General features: G+C 36.4%; 1 protein-coding gene across 23 annotated transcripts in view; it reads left to right on the top strand.

Annotated features, from left to right (window-relative positions):
* Positions 1 to 22,992, top strand: part of Ppip5k2 (diphosphoinositol pentakisphosphate kinase 2) — a 70,409-nt gene that overhangs the window by 33,945 nt on the left and 13,472 nt on the right. For 7 of the 23 annotated variants that reach the window (XM_052750257.1, XM_052750259.1, XM_052750258.1 and 4 more), the window contains exons 18-28: positions 1,600 to 1,741; positions 2,749 to 2,972; positions 8,677 to 8,804; positions 9,476 to 9,590; positions 12,137 to 12,244; positions 12,332 to 12,448; positions 15,271 to 15,435; positions 18,229 to 18,402; positions 19,580 to 19,652; positions 21,775 to 21,894; positions 22,710 to 22,772. In XM_052750257.1, the coding sequence (XP_052606217.1) occupies positions 1,600 to 1,741; positions 2,749 to 2,972; positions 8,677 to 8,804; positions 9,476 to 9,590; positions 12,137 to 12,244; positions 12,332 to 12,448; positions 15,271 to 15,435; positions 18,229 to 18,402; positions 19,580 to 19,652; positions 21,775 to 21,894; positions 22,710 to 22,772 (1,429 nt within the window). The remainder of the gene's footprint in view (positions 1 to 1,599; positions 1,742 to 2,748; positions 2,973 to 8,676; positions 8,805 to 9,475; positions 9,591 to 12,136; positions 12,245 to 12,331; positions 12,449 to 15,270; positions 15,436 to 18,228; positions 18,403 to 19,579; positions 19,653 to 21,774; positions 21,895 to 22,709; positions 22,773 to 22,992) is intronic. The other 16 variants (XM_052750266.1, XM_052750263.1, XM_052750278.1 and 13 more) reach the window with 7 other exon arrangements.

Raw genomic sequence — 22,992 nt, 5'->3', positions numbered from 1 at the left:
TAAAGCCTCTCCAGCTTCTTTTAAAATTTTTAAAATTTATTTATTTTATATTTTTTACACACACACAAAAATGAGTATTTTGCCTGCATGTATGTGTGTACACTATGTGTGTGCCTGGTGCCACAGGTTCAGAAGAGGATTTTTGATCCCCTGGAACTGGAGTTAGAGTGTCGTAAGCCACATATGAATGCTAGAAATTGAACTTTGGTCTTCTGAAAGAGCAGCCAGTGTTCTTAACTGCTGAGCCAACTCCAGCCCATTTCAAATATTTTCGTTGATCTTCTGTAAGACTTTGTTTGTGGAAGTAATTGATTCTGAGATAACTTTATCTTCTTTATTTTTCTTTCTTCCTGACATTCCTTTGAGCCAATCATGCCTTAAGTCAGTTTCACAGACACATCTTTCTTAGCCAACTAGTTGATTGACTGGCCTGTAGTTTGTTGCTTGGTTTACCACTAATGCACCCTTTTTTGAATCCTACATGCAAGCTATTTACCATACTTTTACCTTTGTGAAAGCTGGACTTCATTTTGAACCTGATGTTCTTAGTTCAACAGTATTAGATTTCTCCACAGCATCTCTTTAGAATCTACCAATGTTTCCAGGACAAACAAACCAAACCATCTTTTAACATCAAACTCATGTTCTTGATCACTGGACGTTTTGTTTTGCTTTTATAGTTCTTTATGAATTTGCTGTCTCTTGGATGCTGTTAAAAATAAATAAATAAATAAATAACATTTCTCCATAGAGTTTCACTTACCTCCAAAGAACCTAGTCTGTTATAATCAAAAGTGCAGTTTCTCTTTGTGTTTTTCACATTTGTTGAAACCTACTTTATTGGCTAGATATCTTGCCAAGGTAAGTGTTAAAAGTTGAATTTATAACCGGTACCAATTATTGACTTCTGTTGTATTGGAAAAACATCATTAACAAAGTATAATAGCAAAGTGTTTAATAGTGTGAGTTTTGCAACCAGCCTTCCTGTGATTGAATCCTGTTTCTTCTTATGCTACATACTTCACCTAAGCAAGTTACTTAACCTCAGTTAACTAACTTGTCAAGGAAAAGATGATGATGATTGTAAATGCCTAGTATTATTACATGTAGGTATATGTTAAGTGGTTAGAACCATAGTTGCACATGATATGCAGATCATCAAATTCCCATCAAATCTAATCCTTTAATTTAGAGTACTTCTGATTTTTTCTGTAGGTAATCTAATTTTAGTTGAAGTTTAATATTGTTTCAACATGAAATTCTGAGACTTTCATACCCTTTTAAAAACATACAGATCGTATTACTGGATGTTAACTATCTTTTTTTTGGTTATTCGAGACAGGGTTTCTCAGTGTAGTTTTGGCTCCTGTCCTGCATCTCGCTCTGTAGACCAAGCTGACCTCTAACTCAGGTCAGATCCGCCTGGCTCTGCCTCTCGAGTGCTGGGATTAAAGGTGTGCGCCACCGCCGCCCAGCAGGATGTTAACTGTCTTAATGTATAGAATGTAATTATTTTCCCAGCTGTGGAAAGGTTTGTATTCATTCTCTTGGATGATGGGACATAGCCATTTAGAAAACACTTATCTTTTTCATTTGTAGCTTACTCCATCTGGAAGCATTTCTGTTATCAAATCAATGCATTTAATTAAAAATCCAGTGAAAACCTGTGACAAGGTATATTCCTTGATTCAAAGTTTGACTTCTCAAATCAGACATCGGATGGAAGATCCCATATCATCTGGTAAATATTTTTTTTCCTTAGAATTAAAACAGAAGGTACTGTCATTTTTTAGTAAACATTTCAAATAAGATGTATAAATCTTCTTATGATATCAAGTCTCTTGTTTGAGGTGTGGCTATAGTATGAATTAGTGTATCTATCCAGCAAGGAATAATAGTGAGGTTATTGTCATTTTATCCACGATAGTAAGAAAAAGACAGTAAAATACTCTTATTTGGTTATTAAGTTATTTAGCATTTCCAGATGGTTAAGCAGAAAACAGGCAGCACAAAAAGCAGCAGAGAACTGGTCCAAGGTTAGTTTGAAATTGTTGACAACTTGGGTTTCTTGGTGATAAAAATGATTTATTCAAACTCCTCTTAATATCTAAGACTATGCCGGGCGGTGGTGGCGCACGCCTTTAATCCCAGCACTCGGGAGGCAGAGCCAGGCGGATCTCTGTGAGTTCGAGGCCAGCCTGGTCTCCAAAGCGAGTTCCAGGAAAGGCGCAAAGCTACACAGAGAAACCCTGTCTCGAAAAACCAAAAAAAAAAAAAAAAATCTAAGACTATTTTCTGCAAATAGTCACTTATTCTGTTTAGTTGTAGGAATTTAGGAAAATGTAAAGTATTTAAATTTTAGAACAGAAAGCATCTTAATTCTAAGAGTTTTGCTATAATTTTTGGTGTTTTTCTTTTTATCAAAATCTGTAATGTATGGGAATGGTCTCATAAATAAATCAGGCTCCTAATGCAAGTACTTGTACTATGTACTTATCCAAGCCTGCAACTATCCAGTATATGTGGATAGTAGTACTCTCTAGCTTCTTCTATTAGCTTAATATTTTTCTCTTTAAAGTTTTCTAATTATAGGGTTCCAGTCATGGTGGCACATAGCTATTATCACAGCACCAGAGAGGCTGAAGAAGAATAGGGAATTCTAGGCCAGGGAAAGCTACAGAGGACTTTAAGATATGTTCCTAGTCAGATCTTTCAGTTGGATATACTAAAAATTGTATGTTGTTGTAGATATCCAGTTGTACCACAGTGAGACTCTGGAACTTATGCTGCGGAGATGGTCCAAGTTGGAGAAAGACTTTAAAACAAAGAATGGAAGATATGATATTAGTAAAATTCCTGACATATATGACTGCATCAAATATGATGTTCAGCATAACGGTTCCTTGAAGTTAGAAAATACAATGGAACTATATAGGCTTTCAAAGGCATTGGCGGATATTGTCATCCCTCAGGTAAGTTACTCTTAGGAGGTAATTTCCTTATACTTTTGTGTATGAAGCACTTTCAAAGTGCTCACTACTGGATAAAGACAAGTTTGCATGATCCTAAATATATCTGTTAACCTTTATATTAAGTATTTTTGAGTTATTAAAAGCTTTTTATCAGTAATATTAATCACAATTACCTGATTGTCTAGACATTTGATGATACTGACTTTTTAAAAGTAGGCTTTATTTGTTAAACCATTTTTAGTTTTATGGCAAAATTAAGTACAAGGTATAAGGCGTTCCCAAATGGCATCTGCCCGTACATTAATGGAGTCTGCTTCCTTTTTCTCCCTCAAGTTACTCCACTGGGATAGTATATTTGTTATATAGCCACATTGACATATTGTGGCTACCCAGAGTTGATAGCTTATGTTAGGATTTATGCTTGATGTTCTATGTTCTGTGATTTTTAGCCACATTTTTGTAATTGTATGATATAAAGTAGTTTTGCTGAATTAAGGATGTGGTGACTTTTTTAATTGAATAATAATATGCTGACAAACAATCCTGGGAGCAGTATGGGATAAATGCATTAGCAGGTTTTTATTGCACACAAACAATCCTGGGAGCAGTATGGAATAAATGCATTAGCAGGTTTTTATTGCACACAAACAATCCTGGGAGCAGTATGGGATAAATGCATTAGCAGGTTTTTATTGCACACAACTAGTGTACTTGCGAGCACTATGCCAGGGAAGTGTGTGGGAAGTAAAGAAAATGTTGATTGTGGGTCTATGTAAGCATTTTCTCAGGCTGGGAATATAGTTTAGTGATAGTATACTTGCCTAAAATGCGTAAGGCTTTGGGTCCAGTCTCTGACACTCTTACATCAGCAAAAAAGCAGAAAAACAAAGATGTCTTTTTACGTTATATATAAATATTTTGAAAATGTTTGGAGGTCAAGGTAAGTAATTATTCTTTTGAGAGATATGGGTCTTTTCATTTTAGAATACGAGTAAATTTATAACCAGATTGCAAATAACTGAAAAATGATGAAGCCCATTGATAAAATATGATAGAAGAATAAAGTTTGAGGTGGCATTTTAAGATCTGTTTTGCTAATTTAGTTACTTTAAAATGGCTTTAAAATATTTGAAGTGGGAACTAGAGTGGATCAGATAGATATTCCAACTGCCAGTGAAAGTTAGGCAGCAGGGAAACAATGAAATATAGACAAGGTTAACGCTTATGAGGAAAAATTCAGTTTGCCTTACTTATAAGTAGACATATAAAGAGTTGTTCAAATAATGCCAGTATTCCTCTCCTGATATCCACAGAATGCCAGTATTCCTTTCCTGATAGTCACAGAATGCCAGTGTTCCTTTCCTGATACTCACAGGAAGCAGATAGAGGAGACTTTGTAAAGCTTTAGGCAGGGCACACCCTCCGTAGGTGCTGTGTTCATTTGACTGTTGCCTGCTCTTCACCGCAGAGGAACAGCTGTATGTCTGTTCCATCAGAAATATAAGACATGCTTATGGTGAAGATTATGAAACTTTTTTGACTACTTAGTCATAAATATAAGATGGAGCTCTCTACCCTGCATAGTGGCTCATATGCACTTTTCAAAATAGGCTTGCAGTATATCTAAATGTATCACTTAGTAGTTTTATAAATATGTAAATGCTTAATATGATTGTTAGTACAATCTGTATCATTATATAACCTATTTAATTTTACCTCTCTTTCTGTTAAATATAAAAAGATTCTAGAATTAAGGATAAACATCTTTTTCTAAAAGTGGACCAGAAAGAGTACTCAAATGGTAATGGAATTTGAGGATAATCTGAGATTTAATTATTTTTTATTTTGCATGTATGGGTGTGTTTCCGGTGTATATCTATGCACCATGTGCATGCAGTGCCAATAGAGTCCACGGGAGGGCATCAGATCCCTGGAGCTACAGTTACAGACAGTTATTACCCGGCATGTGGATTCTGGGAACTGAACCCAGGTCCTCTGGAAGAGCAGTCAGTGCTCTTAACCACTGTGTATATACTTCAGTATATTCTCTTTGCATCTGAAGAAACAGTTCATCATATCCTAGTAGCTTAAATTACAGTAATTTATGGTTTTGTTGTTTTGTTGTAGTTTTTGTTAACTATGGATTGTGAAATGTTAGGACTTGCCATTGAGAGTATAGCGGCAGTCTTGTGGAGATCACCATCATATGTCTTTAAATAGACTCATCTGGAATCTTTTTTATTTTTATTGTTCTTTAAAATATATTTTTTATTAATTATTTGAGAATTCCATAGAATGTACTTGGATCATATTCCCACATCCGTCCTCCATTTCCCTAATTCACCAACTTTATACTTTGTTTTTATAAAATAACTCACCAAGTCCAATTTGTGTTGCCCATATATTCTTGGTTGTGGGGCCGTCCTCTGGAGCTTCTAACCTATAGGGGCCACACACACCCTTAAAGAAAACTGACTCTCCTTCTCCCAGAATCCATCAGCTCTCAGTAGCTTCTCAACTAGGGGTAGGGTTCATGCACCTCTTCCTACTCCATACTGGCTGTAATGTTGTCTCACTTGACCTTGTGCTCATCTGGTATCTTAATTGGGTCTATTTGTAGCAGAAATACAGCAACTACTTATGAGAACTTAGCTAAGAATTATTTTAGCTAATTTTAATGAGATGGTGGCAGATGAACAAAAATTTTACTATCTTAAAGAGAAAAACTAATACTAAATAGCCACACACACAAAAGGCAGACACTATTTCTGCAAATCTAGAAAATATAGTCACAAAATAGTTGCTTTAACTTTGCAATTAAGAGAAAAGCATGTTAGTGTTTGGATTTTCACAGTCCTCTTTCCTTAAATTCATGTGCATACATTTCTTTACTCAAAAGTGTGTGTACATATGTATATACATTGACAAAAATGGAATCAAGCAAAGCATACTATTGTACTACTTGATTTTCTTTTTCATTTAGCATCTGGAACTTGTCTAGCTATCTGTCAGTCATCAAGATTGTCATTATTATTACTATTATTCCCATTGGCTGATATGTATGAGTTGAACCTAACTAACCTAACTTTTTATTTGGAAACCTAGACTCTCATTTCTTTCACTTTCTTTTTATGTAGTTTTTCACTCCTATAACTCCAGAGCTCTGTTTTTACCAAGGTTAGCAATGTGCAAAAATTTCTGTTATACCTCGCTAAATCAAATTTTAAAACAGTTTTCCTTGATCATTTTTATTCCAACATATTTCTTTTATTTGCTAATACATTTAATTTATGTATATACCTTTGTGTAACCAATTTATAGTCACCATATTAAGATTCATTGACTCAATTTAGAAAGCTAACTTTTAGTTTAAGTCATTTCTTAGTTTGATTTCTATTGATATGATCAAACACTAACCTAAGGCAACTTGGGGAGGAGAGGTTTATTTGTCATACGTTAGTCACAGCCCTTTGAAGCCAAGGCAGGAACTTAAGAAGGGCAGAAACCTGGAGGCAGGAACTGGAGCCTAGATGGTGGAGGAACCCTACTCACTGGCTTGCTCATTTTGCTGTCTTATACACCCGAGGACCACCTGCCAAGGGATGGTACCACCCATAATAGTCTGGACCCTTCTACCCTATAGGGCAGTCTGTTGGAGGCATTTACTCAGTTGTGGTTGCTGCTTCTTAGATGATTCCAGCTAGTGTCAAGTTGATCAAAACAAAACAAAACCCAAACAAAAAAACTGAATAACCAACCAAACAGAAACCAGTAGAGCAAGTGACCTTAAGAAGTTCAGTTTTCACAGCTCCAATGTCTGTATTAAATACACATTTTTGTTATTGTCATCATGGATTTTTAAGATCTTTTGTGTGTGCTGGGGTTTGCCATCTGAATCTGAGGGTTTTTCGATTAGTAGAAACATTCCAGAATGAACTTGAACAGCGAGGGGTTGACAGTTTCCTCCATCTTCCGTACCCCCCACCTTTCTCCTATGTCCCCGTTTGCTCCATCCTCCTGCTTGCTGTTTCCTCTTGCCTTCTTTATAAATCACAGATACTCTTTTTTAACAAGGTTTATTTCACATTCATACATGCATTTAAAGAAATGTCCAACTTCCAGTGATCTTCATCAGTTGTCACCCTACACCTCACCACGATTCTATCCAGTTTCATATGTTCTCCTTTTCAAAAAGTCCCACTGGTTTTATTTGATGTTGCTTGTGTGCGCATGGGTGTGGGACCATCTACTGGAACATGGGTAGCCTCTCAGGACCCAAACCCTAAAGACTGACTCTCCCTTCAGCAGCAGACATCAGTTGCCAATAGCTCCTTAGATAGGGGTGGGCTTAATGACCCCCTCCCCAATCCATGCTGGGTTTTTGACTGGCTTGATCTTGTGCAAGTCTTCTACATACAGTTTCAGCTACTCTGAGCTCATTTACACACCTGGGTTTTCATGACTGGCAAATACTGTTTCACTGCAGACCTCTACTGTCTCTGGCCCTTACAGTCTTCCCTCTCTCCTCTTCCATGGTGACCTTGAGCACTGAGGGTTGGTATATGATATAAATATCCCACTTAAAGCCAAGCATTCCACAGTCTCCTATTCTCTGCATGTTGACCAGTTGTGGGTCTCTGTGTTAATTACCATCTACTATAAAAAGGAGCTTAGCTGATGGGGATTGAGAGATATATTATCAATTGATGAGTATAAAGATGAGAATTGAGAAGTGAGTTTAATACCGTATCTATTTAGCAGAAAGATAGTCCAAGGTTTTCTCCTATGACCAAGCCATCCACAGGTTTTTGACTCAGTCAGTGGGTTTTATCTTGTGCAAACAGCTTTAAAGCCAAGCAGAAAGTGGTGGTTACTCAGGCCACTGTTTCCTCAGACCAGTCATTATTGTAGACCAGATTTTCCATTTAGATAGGAAATCACTTTCTCATTCATGACTTTGAAGGATAACATTCATTAAAGTTACCTTGCAATTAACTTGCTTTCTTAACATTTTACGTTGTTTTGATTCTTTAGAAGTCTAATTAACCCACAGTGATTATAAATATTTAATTTTATTTATTTTATCACAACTTTAAGAATATTAGACAATGGCTTGTTGTTTCTTGAGACTGGGTCTCACCATGTTGTGATTTTAGTTGTTCTGGAACTTTATATAGACCAGGTTGGCCATGAACTCAAGGGTCCATCTGCCTCCGCCTCCCAACTGCTGGCAATGAACACATATACTACCATTACTGGCTAGCCAAAGGCTTTTTCTTTTCTTTTTTTTTTTTAGAAAAATCTGTTAGACTTTTTGAACTTTGGTGTTACAATGATTTTAGTTTTACTGCTTTTATTAGTAATTACTTATGTATTTGGTTAAAAATGTCTGACCTCAATTTATTTTTGTCTTAAAATTGTTCTCATATTTTAAACCTTTGGATGAAACTTGACTAGTCATGAAGCCTGCATTCATCTATTCACCATTCCCTTTCTGTGGTAAACTGCTTTTCTAATTACGCGTACTAGCTTGAAAAGAATGTATTTGCAGTTGCAAAAAATGCAAACTAAGACTTGTCTGATGTTTTAAAAGGATTTAATGTAACGTTTGGGTCTCACAAGAATTCTTCACTTCAAAGAGTGCTTTTGTTAAGACTGCTTATTATTATAGCTTTTTTTCTAATTTAATTTTTTTTCTGCTCAGGAATATGGTATAACTAAAGCTGAAAAACTGGAGATTGCCAAAGGCTACTGTACTCCTCTCGTTAGAAAAATCCGGTCAGACCTTCAGAGGACACAAGATGATGATACTGTAAATAAACTCCATCCTGTGTAAGAGACTGCACCAGCCTTTCAAACTCTAGGCATCTGCTATTGTGTACTTCACATCAAAAGCCCTTATTGGTGGTTTATACAGAAATCGAGAGTGTGTCACTTGATACATTATGGAAACAGTATTACCTAGTCCTATTAATTACCTGTTAACTAGCACTTTGCGGGGCATAGACAGGGGGAAGGTTGAGGCTTAAACATGCCCTGTCACTGACCTACATCCCTGAGATAGTGTTCCTCTCTTGTGCCAACTGACCTCAGTATAGCAATCTAGCCTTTACCCGTGTTCTGGTGTTAGAATCACCATACCCCATGCCAGTCTCAACCAAGATTTTGTTTGGTGCCAACATGGGAAAAAAAAAGGTGAAGGGGATAGGAAGATATTTTTTCACCAATTATCTGTTGTAAACAATGTGAACCCCATTGGGCAGTATTATTTTTTATCTGTTATTGCTACTAGAGGAACTAAATTAGCGAACTTAAGTAATATTCTTTTATAGTTTTGTTTTTGCTTTCTTTTTTATTATTTTCAGAGGGCCTAGTATGTTAGTTTGTTCTAATTAGAACAATATCGAAGTAACTCTCAGTTGTGGTTTAAATGACAGATTTATTTATTATGGGGCTTTGCTTCTAGTAAGATTAAATTCCATAAAATCTGCTCCTACCTTTAGGTATTCTAGAGGTGTTCTGTCTCCTGAACGTCATGTCCGTACCAGATTGTATTTTACTAGTGAAAGTCATGTGCATTCCTTACTATCCATTCTTCGCTACGGTGCGTTATGTGATGTAAGTATGGGTTATTTCATTCTAACTGACAAATACTTTTCTTGAGAATTTGTACTCAGATCATCAACTGATTTTTTTTTTTTTTTTTTTTTTTTTTTTTTTTTTTTTTTTTTGGTTTTTTGAGACAGGGTTTCTCTGTGTAGCTTTGCGCCTTTCCTGGAACTCACTTGGTAGCCCAGGCTGGCCTCGAACTCACAGAGATCCGCCTGGCTCTGCCTCCCAAGTGCTGGGATTAAAGGCGTGCGCCACCACCGCCCGGCTAATCAACTGATTTTTTTAACTGTTCATTGTTATAATTTTCTATATTTTTGTGGTTTATCATTTCTTGAGGATATACTAGTCTGTACTAAGCATTTTGCTAGGTTTGGGGAATATAGACATGTTTACTGTTCTTCAGAGATGAATCATATGATAAGCTGGACGTGATCAGTCATACCTGTGAGGCAAGGGAAAGCCACAGTTTTATACCAGCCTGTTCTATGCAGTTGTTCCAACAGTATACCTGACCAACTTACAAGTGGAGAGCTTTGTTCTCGCTCATGTACAGACCACGCTGTGTGAAAGGAAGACACAGTTGATGAGGCTTATGGCTGGGTACATGCAGTGTGAAAACATTTGGCTTACATTGCAGTGGACTGTTCAAATGTCTGCTGCAATCAAGAAGCAGAGGCATTAGCTTTATATGGGCTGGCTAGAATCTGCTAGCCTCTGCACACAAAGAGGGCTTGGGCTATGGCTCAGTTGTACAGGGCTTGTCTAGCATGTGAAAGACCCTAGGTTCAATCACTCCTTTGAGAAAGAAGATGAGAAATAGTAAAAGTGCCATCTTTGCATACATGTGTGGGTTGGTAGAGCTTTATAAAAGGTAGAGTGAATGAACAAGACCCTAACTTAGCTACAGAAGAAGTTGTATATCCAGTAGTAATGATATTACTACTTTGGGGTAGCAGCTTCATCTCTAACATGGTCTCTTTTTTACCCTCTTGAACATACATGAGGGCTACAAGGAAGGGCAGGAAGCTTGGCTGCAGCGTGAATATAGCGTGATCCAAGCCAGGGTGGAAGACAGTGGTTTGTGTTCTAAGAGGACCAGAAAGGTTTTAAACAGAGGAACGGGTGGCGTTTGTTGCTTTGTGGACCAAAGATAGGCAAGTGACTCTGAGGAAAATGATGAGGACACTATTATAGATGATGCAGCTTGAGTAAGACACGGCAGTAGAACGAGAGCTTGTTGGGTAATTCACTATCTAAAACCTTACTCTGATTGTAAGGGTTTACAAGTAATACACCCGAAACCTTCACCAGTCTCTTCTGAGTTGAAGTTTTGGATTTGAACTATGTAAAAATGAACATTTTTAAAGATTTGTTATGGAAATAAAATTGTTCAAATGATCTGAGTGCTTTAATAACAAAATAGGTTATTGTGGCTTCTTCCGTATTAATTATGTTCAAAATATATCATTAAAAATTATTTAGTTTTCTGTGTTCATTGGGGCAGCCCTGAATTTTTATCTTTAACAGTAACCCTGATATTGTGTGGTGTTCTTGATACAGAACCACAAAGCCCTGACTCGTGTCTTCACCCGGAGAAATTCTTAGTCTTTAATTTAAACTCATCATTTCTATCAATTGATATCTAGTCACCTAAAAAGTAATGTTGGTTTTCACATCCCTTCATCAGTTTTGAAAAGAACAGAACCTTACCTCCCAAACATGTACACCCACGTATGTGTACATACAGATGTGATTTTTCATTCTATAGCATTGCCTTAATTTTGGGATATATCTTGTCTGCAATAAAAAGGAAGTGCATACTGAATCCAAAAATAGATCAATTAGAATGTAGTCTCACACTCCTATTCTTTTAGGATAGGGGGCATTCTATGCTAAAGTTTATGGTGTTTTACCCTCAGGTAAAGTAAAAGACACATGTATGCAGACAGGGCCACACAAAAAACTGTTGGTTCCTGCTTTGAGTAGTTTCCTCATTTCAGATAGAGCTTTTTGTCTTGCGTGTTCTCATTCTTTTATGATCCATTTCAACTCTGGTGCTGATTACATGTGTAAAGATCACAGAATCTCTAAAGTAAGACGGAGACGTGGTGAAGGAGGCGATGAGATCAATTGAATTTATGGATGTCTCCTCATGCTGATTGGTTTAGAATCACTACCGTGTAAAAGAGGGTATTTTTTTTTTTTATTGGTGAGAGAAGCAGTAATCTCAGAAGATAGTATTCTGTGTTATGAGGCAGAAAATACTCTGCTAGGTACTTTGAGACTTACAAGATTAAAAAGCTGTTCCTTATCCTCAGAATTAAATAGCATATGTTATATTTCAAGAGACTTTTCCTACTTGGTGTACATTGTCTTAAAAGATTGACTCTTAGAGTTTAAAATATCATACATATGTGGTAAACATTATAAATAGTTTTTCTATCCACCTGATGTATGTGATGACATTCAATATTAAGTAAGCTATCACATGGTAATAAAGTGACTTTCATGTGGAGGGTTTGAAAAATACTTATCATAGATCTTTCGTTCAGGAATCAAAGGATGAGCAGTGGAAACGAGCCATGGATTATTTAAATGTTGTCAATGAACTCAACTACATGACTCAGATTGTTATCATGCTTTATGAGGATCCTAACAAGGTAACAGTACTTGTGATTTGTTTATGGGACCAGAGGTCAGCAAGTATGCAAAATTCCTCTCTATAGAAATGTTCTTTCATGTTTCAGGATCTTTCCTCGGAGGAACGCTTTCATGTTGAATTACACTTTAGTCCTGGAGCCAAAGGCTGCGAAGAAGATAAGAATTTACCATCTGGCTATGGGTATAGGCCAGCTTCCAGGGAGGTAATGAAGATGGGACTTTCAGTATGTGGTTACCACAGCTCTAGATATCCATGATGTTCCTCAAGATTTTCCATTACTCTATCAATAGTTTTCATATAACTAGTTGGAAAGAAAAGCTTCAGCTTTTAAAAAATATAATCTGAGGGACCTGGAGAGATGACTCAGCAGTCAAGAGCACTGACTGTCCTTCCCTAGATGGCAAGTTCAATTCCCAGCACCCAAATGGTGGCTCACCAGTCTGTAAATCTGGTTCCAGGGGGATCTGATGACCTCTCTGGCTTCTGTAAACATCGGGCACATATCGTGGTACACAGACATGCATGCAGGCAAAACACCCTTACACATAAATAAAAATAAATAAATCTTTAAAAATTTTAAATATATATGTAGTCTGAGTAAATAGCATGTTCCTGTCTATTAGAAAATTTCAGAATTTTATCTTACTTGAATTGTTTGGATTTTAAGCTGTGTTTAGAATGGGTAAGTATAAATGTAGTTTTTTTGTTATTTTGCTTGAGGACTGCTTTATACTGAACACTGTCCTGAGCACTTAGAGTGGGTTCTTCTATTTTTTTACTCTATTTAGTATTTTAGTATTTTGACACACACACACACACACACATATATGTATATATATAATCTGTATGGTTAATAATCTTGCTCTTTAATTTGTTATGAGCAATCATTTACTGCTACTGTGATTATTGAACAAATTTAGGATAAATATACTTGAATGGTATTTGTGGTTTTTCATCTCTTGCCTGTTTCTTTTCCTGTCTTAATTCCTTCGTCTTGTTGACAGGATTCTCACATTGTCGAATTATCTTTCATTTTATGCAGTTAATTGATTTTTCAGTGTTGCGTATTAGGTAATGCTTTTTGTTCCTGTGACTGACATTGTTGGGTTTTTTAGAACACTTGCTTGTAGTTGTTGTCTCTTTAAATAATTACCCTTTGTACCCACTCTCTATTCCACTTCTGACACCTCACTTATATGCACATTCAGTTTACCACAGATTCCAAACTATTGTTTCTTATACTTTTCTATATATTTTACTTCTTTTCCTCTCTTGATTTAAGGTACAATATTTCTTTGTACTTCTCTAATTCACTAGAGTTCTTTAATTCTATCAATAGTATTTTTCAATTTACTATTAAACTCTGCTTACTTTGTTACTTTGTTATATTACAAGTTGACAAAAGACTTTAGTTATATTTTTAACTCTACCATTTCCCTTTGTTTTCTTTTTATAAGTCCTAGTTCTCAACTGACACTCAGTTTTGCTTCTAATAATGTGACCGTAATAGCTTTCATTATAGTTTCTGACCAATAACATTAATTATCTTAATCAACTATGGACTCATTTGGTTTGTGGTTTGTTTTATAATTTTTCTGTTATTCTTTATAGTCTAATACATAATGATGTCATATTGAACACTGAATTTGAGAAATCACTGAGAAGTAGTAGATGCCTTTAAGCCATGCTTTGGGGGCTAAGGTCTGGTGATCATGTGCCAAGGCCAGCCTGGGCTACGTAGTAGGAAGCGATATCAAATAAACGATTACACTGTAGCCCGAAGTTTCTCAGTTCTGCCCAGCCCCCTGTGGTCCAGACAAATCTCTCTCACCTGCAGTCCTGAAGCTGCTCCTGCAGCCGCTCAGACCAAACATACAGAGGCTTATATTATTTACAAACTGTATGGCCTATGGCTTTAGCCGCTTGCCAGCTAGCTCTTTCATCTTAAATCAACCCATTTTAATAAATATATGTTGCCATGTGTCCGTGGCGTTACCCGTCTGCTAACATCTTGTTGCTCCTTGGCAGCAGGTTCAATGTGCCTCTGTCTTTCTTCTTTCCTGTCTCTCTCCTTGGATTTCCCGCCTGCCTCTAAGCTCCCTTGCCATAGGCCAAAGCAGCTTCTTTACTAACCAGTGGGGACAATGTATATTCACAGCATACAGAAAGACATCCCCCAGCATGACACAGAAAAGTCAAGGCTTGACTTGACTTACTTTTTGCTATAGTCACCTGACAGTGGGTTACTCTTGAACTCTTATTTACTGTTATTCCTTTGACCTTTTTGTCTTGATATCGAAGCTTAATGATAATTTCTGGTGAAGTCCACTGGCTTTTTTGTTCTTCATGATTACCTTGAATGTTTAAGGTAATTTTGTGCTTTAAAATCTGTATTTTACTGAATGTTCGTTACCTAGTTTCCCCTTTCTGTTATAGATAGATACTGGTATAAAATTTTTTAACTTGTCCATTTCTTGTGCTGTAAGATTCTTACAACCTGGGACTGTTTCTCATTCATCTGAGTTCTTGGCGTGTGAGGGACTGTTTTTCATACCATATTTACCATAGAATTTAACTACAATAAATCATTAAAATTTGTATTATAATCTGTTTCTCATTGTCATCTGATAGTATTGTATATTTGTTTGCTTGTTTGATGAACTTTGGCTGAAGATTTGGTTTTCTATGGTTATAATTATAATTTTAGGCTTAACTCTTCCACAGAACTTGCTTGTCTCTCACAGTGTCTGGCATACTAAGATATCATAAGAATGACATTAATATCAATTCACTTAAGGAAAAACTCTTATATAATAACTAGATCAATTGGTTGTTAGATTTACCAGGAGCATTTTATTGGTATCTAGAGTTTATTTGTTTGTTTGGGAGAGTTGACGAGGTCTTGTTCTGTGGCTTCAAATTCTTGATTCCAGAGTGCTGGGATTACTGGAATGTACCATCACACCTGGCTCAGGAGAGATATTTTAACCTGAGTTTTAAGTGCTTTGTATTCTTTTCTCATAGAATGAAGGCAGAAGGTCTCTTAAAACTGATGATGATGAACCTCATACTTCTAAAAGAGATGAAGTTGATCGAGCTGTAATATTGTTTAAACCAATGGTGTCAGAACCAATTCATATACACCGGAAGTCACCACTTCCAAGGTCTAGGAAAGTGGCTACAAATGAAGTGAGTATCCATGTAGAGTGCTTTGTGTAGCAGAAGCTAACTATACATTAATTCAAACTGGAAAGAAAATACAGCTTTAATTATACAGCTAGGAACCCTGACAAATTTTTATTTATCAACATTTTCTAATATCCATGTAGAGTGCTTTGTATAGTGGAAGCTAACTGTGTATTAATTCGAACTGCAAAGTACAGAGCTAGAAACCCTGACAGATTTTTATTTATCAACATTTTCTATTCCTCAAACAAATTTTTTTTTTTTTTAAAAAAGATGCTGTTAAAAACATACCAGTTAAACCAGGCCTAGTAGCATCTACCCTTGATCCTAGCACTCCAGAGGCAGGAAGATCAGGAATTCAAAGGTTCAGAGTCACTCTTGGCTCCTTAGTGAATCTGAAACCAGTCTGGACTACACGAGACTCTGCCAATAAAATGAACAAAGGGAAGCGACCGAGCTTAGTGGTACGATTAGAGCTCTGTATGCCTCTCTCATGACGTCAGTGACTGAAGCTGGAAGTGAGTGAGGCGAAGAACTGAATGAGCTCATCCAGTCTTCTTCAGTCTGTCACTTTAGCTATTCTTCAGTAAAAAAACTTGACCAAAAGTCTAATGTTTCAGCAGTGCTTTTTGATAAAAGTAGATAAGAATTCCCTGAAATATTTAAATGATAACCTGATACTAGCAACACTGTAGCAGTTTTATTAGCCTGATGGCAGAAATCTACCTAGGAATTTGAAAGCATGATGATGTAATAGAAATTTTTAATGGTGTATTAAGGTCTATAACTAAGTTAAACCAATTATGTTCAGTTATGGAATAAGATTTAAACAACATACAAGTAAAGGTGAGCGGTTAGGATGAAGCTTAAATTAATTTTTAGTGTCTATAAGTATTTTACTTTAAACTCTAAGTTACCTAGTTTGTCCATGATCTTCCTAGTGTTGCTGGAGGCCAGTGCTTAAGTTTTTTCTAAATCTCTTCATAGGAAAAAAGAAGTCAGGCTCCCGGGAGAAAGACCAATGACTCTTAAGTTAGATACTTTTTGTTGATGTTTATATGTAAGAAATACATAGAATTAGTTTTAACATTATCAAAAGAAACAAAAAAATTTGTGATCATTTCCACTACCTTCATTTATAACAATAATATAAGTTCTCAATTTTTAAATAATTGACAATTACATGTTGGGGGAAAAACTATTCATAAAGTTTATCATCATAACTTTATAAAAGAAATTATACATTAGTGTTCCTTTAATATGCTATTTCAACTTAATTATAAAAGGTTAATTTAAGAAAAAGAGGGAACTAACAACTTGTGATCATTTATTCTATTAAAACAATCAAAAATTGAGAAATCTGAAATTTGTCCAGATATCTTTAAACATAGGAAAAAACAAAAACAGAAATTACCTAAACTAATATAACCAAAGCTACCATTTGTGTGAAGGGAGTGCTTTTGATGTATTGATGAACGAACAATTTTCAATCAATCAAATTCTTCAGAATTTCATAATTCTACCCTTTCCTCTGCCCTTCAGAAGATCTGGTGTTACTAGTATGGCAAGTAGATTGTATCACCATTTTGCAACTTATTTATATCTTTGTAAATCCTTCCATAGAACCACTGCCATGGTTGACTCTTAAAACACAGTTCACAGCCGGGCGGTGGTGGCGCACGCCTTTAATCCCAGCACTTGGGAGGCACAGGCAGGCGCATCTCTGTGAGTTTGAGGCCCACCTAGGCTACAGAGTGAGTTCCAGGAAAGGTGCAAAGCTACACAGAGAAACCCTGTCTCGAAAAAACAAACGAACAAAAAACCCACAGTTCACATTTTTAAACCTTTTTCTCATGTTTAAATAGTTGCTTTCAAGAGATTATGTTGTGCCAAACTTTTACTTTCCCAAAGGTAGTCAAGTAAAAACTTGAAGACTTTGTCCAGCATCCTCCACCTCCATGTCTGTCAGATGTGTATAGTTCCGAAAGGCACACAGGGAAATGCTATTCTCTCCATTTTCTGCAGGTAGATTTCACTCTGTCCCCACTGTCTGAAGCTAGACAGTGTGCAGAGTGAGGGCACTGGCTTCGGGGTTTGCCTGCTGCACCTTCTGGCTCTCCCAGGGAGGGTAAACACACAAAAAAACATGCCTGCACTGGAAGCATCATCTGTATCCATCTTACTGCCTCTGGATTGTACAGCTGGGACTGACTCATTCATTTCCTTTTCTAAGTGATACATCAGATTCGTTTTACCCCTTTGTGCTTTAGACTGAAAAATCTAACCAAAAATAGCACAAAATCTTTTTAATATCTAATATCTAAAATAAGTCAAAATACCTTTTATATTTAAATATTTTCTTTTTTCTTTTTTTTTTTTTTAGACATAGTTTCTCTGCATAGCCACTTTGTAGACCTCTCTGGCCTCGAACTCAGATATACTCTTCCGCCTCTGCTTTCCGAGTGCTGGGATTAAAGGTGTGCACCACCACTGCCCAATATTTTCATTCAAAAGAAACTGGTTTTCTAATTTTAAAGGAGAAGGGACAACTAGTAGATTGCATAGTTTGTGATCTTTCTGTGGTTGATGATGCTGTGTGCCAATTGAATAATTTCTTAGGGATTTAAACATTTGGCTCACAAATGAGTGATAGTTTGTCTTTGAGGGGGAAAAATGATAAGCAAATGCAAATAAACTGTATTTTTTTTCTTCCTGATCATTGGCTCTAATGTGTCTAACTTTGCATGCTTTGCTTTTTTTCTTTTCTTTTTTTTTTGCCCTTTTTCTTACTTCCAGGAAGAGAGCCCCCTGAGTGTGTCTAGCCCAGAGGGTACTGGTACCTGGCTGCATTATACCAGTGGTGTGGGTACTGGGCGTCGAAGACGCAGATCAGGGGAACAAATCACCTCTTCCCCTGTCTCCCCCAAATCATTGGCTTTCACATCCAGTATTTTTGGCTCATGGCAACAGGTTTTTAAACTTTACTTCATTAAACATTTTTCATTCCTGCATTCAGAGCAACAAACAGCTGTTTTTTTTAGGACATCTAATCCCTTGTCATTTACATCAGAGGAAATCCTTCTGTCTTAAATTTGAGTTCACTTAAAAGTACCCAGATATTGGGCAATATTTGATGTAAAGAAACCACTTATGTTGCATGCATTTAGCATTCTTACTTGGAAGTTTTTCAATATACAGGAGTTTTGAAAATCCCAATTCTCCTGGATTTTTAGCCATGCTAATAAAAAATGATTTAGAAAAGAAAGAAGTCTTTTTTTGACCTTAGTTGTCCTGTAAACTTCAAGAAACAAAATTAATACAATTTGATGGTAAGAATATTTGAAAAGCTTTGTTCCATTTAGAATTTTCTATGAATCTGAAAATTTTGAAAGTATCAAAAATTATGTGACTTGGACTTAATCAGCAGTAGATATCTAATACTGATTGGTCTCTATGATTCCTTTATCTGGAAGTATATAACTTAAGGGAAGTATGTAGTGTGTTTTCCAAACACAACAGCAGGCATGTATGAATTTGTAAAAGTGGTTCCCACTAAAGTAACTTCAGAAGGACTTTCTTTGATGACATATGAAACTAAAACACTCTGATTTTACAATGGAAGGTCTACCATCATGTGACTTTTCTGATAATTTCAGCTGTTTCCTCTTGGAAATTTTATGCATTTGATTATAGGAAAAGGGATTATGGTATCCATTAAGGCTGAATATTTAAAGGTTACTCTGATAAAGCCCATGCATGGATCAGAAATTGTATGGTGACTTCAACAGTGTCTGTCTGTCATTTCTTTGGTTTGTGGTTGTTTTTCCTCTAAATACAGGAGCTGTTTAACAGTGGGCAATGGGTTTCTTTTAAGAGAAAGTGAAATTACATCAATCTGTGGATTGTTTCCTTTCATCTGTCATGTTTCATTATGAATGCCTGCTTCGCACCACTTCATTGCAAGGATCTCATAGGAAATGGACTCCCTTCAGAAGGGGATCTTGCATGTCTTTCATGTTTTAAATATTTCTACTAATATTTATCATACAGCTTATTAACCTTTGTCTGTCTGGAACAGGCTGCATATGAAATATGGATTTTAAATTCATTTTACTGCTGTATTTCACTCTTGGTGTTCTCTGTGCAGGTTGTATCTGAAAATGCCAACTATCTTCGAACACCACGAACTCTTGTGGAGCAGAAGCAGAACCCTACTGTAGGTATGTGGTGCAAAGGGAATTGTATTCCGTACCCTCCTGAAACTCACTGTTAGGCACACGTGTAGAACTCTAAGGTGGTAAAATCATGACCAAATGCTATGCTTTAGTGTGTATTTAATGTGCACGAGTTCAGAATTGTTGGATTATAAAACTCAAAAAATGAGATATAATTTTCTTACTACAAGTTGTTTAACCCTTTGAGTGACTACTCTGTGGCGACCAATTGCCAGTGTTGGTTTTTATTTGTTTGATTTTTTTTTTTTTTCCGTCCTTCCTTTTGAGGGAGGGATGCTGTAGTTAACGATAAAATCTCTAGGGTCTCGCTTGTCCTTGAACTTATGGATTTCAGCCTCCCTGGTGTTGGGATTATAGACATGAGACTTTCAATGCTTCAATTTATAAAAAAAAAAAAAAAAAAAAAAAAAAAAAAACTTATTTCAGAGACTGGTAATAAGGGCTGGGCTGTAGGTCAATGACAGAGCACTTGCCTAGTATATGTGTGGTTCTTTGTTCCCTACTGGGTACCGTAAAACAAATCCATTAGGTAAGGATGAAAAGGTGCCATTTTTATTTTATTTATTTATTTATTTTGGAGACCAACCTCTCTATGTATTCCTGGCTGTCCTGGAGCTTGCTATTTAGACCAGGCTTGCCTCTACTTACAGAAATCTACCCACCTCTGTAGCTGGGATTAAAGACATGCTCCACCATGCCCAGCTACAAATGTCAAAACGAATTCCGTAATATAGCTGCTGTAAATCGTGGCAGAGGAAACACTGGTGGGTGGTGTCCCTTGGTAATCTGATGTTCATGTGAGTACTACCCAGAGTGGTGTCACCGGGTCCAGTTCTGTGTATAGATGCAGTCATGAAAGCCCTTACTTTATACAAATAATAGTCACTAACTTAGAATGAATTAATCCCACATTCCAAAGAAAAGCGTAAAAATACCAGCTGGTGATCACCAATGAATCAAGCACAAGATGATGGTTTCGACTACAAGTAAAAAAGGAAACAAAAAGATAGGTGAGCCAATCAAGTAACAAGACTTTTAAATTCCCTCTGGGTGAGCTACTTTTCGTTAGGAGCAGCTCTTTGAGAAATTAAAATGAAGCTCACTGTGAAGAGCTGCTTCTTCCTCTCCCAACCCACTGACCTTATGCTCATTGACGCTAAAGTGGGAAGCAGTGGCATGTAATTTCCTGAAACTGGCCATCTGAATAGGCTTGACACAAAACATAATTAGATGTCATTAAGTGCTATAATCTATCATATCTGAACTGTGTTGCTGCCTATGTACGTGAGGATCCCGCTATCCTGAGAGCTCTTGATCTTCCTGTGGTATCTGTATGTGATCATACATTACTCTCTTTCATTGAACGATCATATTATATATTTTACAGAAATTATTTATACTTTTCTCAGTGGTGAACATTTTTAAGTGTGAAGACTTTTACTACAAATAAAATATTGATTTATACTGGCTGTGTTTTATTTATTGATGACATATTTCCTTGGAGGCCTTTATTAAAAGCTTTTTATATTAAGTCACTTGTTAACTGACTGAAAAGGAATGATTTTTGTCTATTTTCATTAATAAATATATTTTTTCATAAGAAAGTATGATAATTCTTAATTCATTGGCATCAGGAAGGATGATTCATTTTTCAGATATATATTGAAAAGTATCTAATATGACTTAATTTTTGCTAAAAGGTATATATATCATATATATAATACATATATGATATATACATAACCTCCTCTTACAGATTTGCTATAAGATCTATTCTGTTCCTAAATTAATTTTCATGGTGGTATTTTTAGTACTTTTAGCATATAGATGTTAGATTATTATGTTGGCATATTATTTTTCCAAGAAGGCATTCTATCCAGTGCTAAATTACTCCATTTGTGTTTGGGATGAATAACGGTGGCTATTAGAAGCACTGAATTCAAATAGGTATCACTAGACTCTTACAAGCATATTGCGAATCTGTTGAAGGCACTGCCAAAGGCTGCCTGTGCATTGGTAAGAGCCACGTTGGTTGCATGCTGCATGAATTCCCACTGTGAACGGAAGAACACCCGTTGTTGTATGTGTCTTCTCTAACTCCCATCAGGGTCTCACTGTGCGGGCCTGTTTAGCACCTCAGTGCTCGGGGGTTCTTCAAGCGCACCTAACCTACAGGATTATGCTCGTACTCATCGTAAAAAGCTGACCTCCTCTGGCTGCATAGATGGTATGTGCGCACACGCACACACAGACTCATACCTACACCCATGCATACACTCACAAGCAGTGTTTCTCAAAAGCAAGTCTAAGGCCACAGACTGCAGTAGAGTCTTAGAAACGCCTTCCCACATGACTGTCAGTGCTCTCTGGGATCCACATCCAGGATTTGTTAGTCAATAACAGTTAGATTTAGGCTACATGTGCAACAAGTGGTTTGTAAAAATAGAAAAATTTAAAACTTCTTTATTATTTTAGCTGAATGAGAACCTAGATTATGAAGAATAAACATTAACACTCATTTTATTTATTAATATGAACAAACTATTTAGCAGAGAATAGAATGAAATGTGTATTTGTGAGAGAAAATATATTGGCAGTCATTTTATAAAAATAAAGTAGAATGGGACATTTTTAGGATCCCTCCCTAATAATATGACTTCACTTTTAATATTCTGATATTCAGAATGTCTTTGAGACTCACGAAAATTGTCCCTGTTGATAGAAGGGGTATTTTCAGCTCTTTCGGGATCAACATTGTTTAAAACGTTTGCTCTTCTTATCTGTACAAATTTAGTCAGTGAAACATGGATTTACTGGAATTGCCAGGTCATCTTGCTTTTCTTTCTTTTGTGTATTCCGTTACACATTTTGCCTGTACCATCGAGCCAGTTTACTGCTTTTAACCAGTCCTCGGCCTCCTCTCACCGACCCCTCTGCATGTCACCTAACTCTGCCCTCCTCACAGATTTGTTCTCCACTCTGTTTTAAGTGTTCTTCTCTCGGCAGCTGTGAACTACAGGTACCTGTTTTTCTCTTTCTCAGACGCCACACGCGGGTCTGCTGTTAAAAGGTTTTCTATCTCATTTGCTCGACACCCAACCAATGGTACGTTTGCTTTTTATTTTAAAAAAGGTACTCCCCGCTTCATCCCTTTTTAATTTTTTCTTTTATTTTAAAATGTGGGATACACAGTATCATGTCTTTATCAGTCTTTAATTTCAGTTGGCATACAATTCCAACTTACAAAACCACTGATACTGTCTTGCTCCCCTTTCTGCCCTAATTTCCACAATAATTGAGCATTCCTCGTCAAATTGTCTAATGA

The sequence above is a fragment of the Peromyscus californicus genome, unplaced genomic scaffold (genome assembly GCF_007827085.1).
Source record: "Peromyscus californicus insignis strain IS unplaced genomic scaffold, ASM782708v3 Scaffold_21__1_contigs__length_65335640, whole genome shotgun sequence".
In the NCBI taxonomy this organism is placed as follows: Eukaryota; Metazoa; Chordata; class Mammalia; order Rodentia; family Cricetidae; genus Peromyscus; species Peromyscus californicus.
This window is presented reverse-complemented; position numbering and strand designations above follow the sequence as displayed.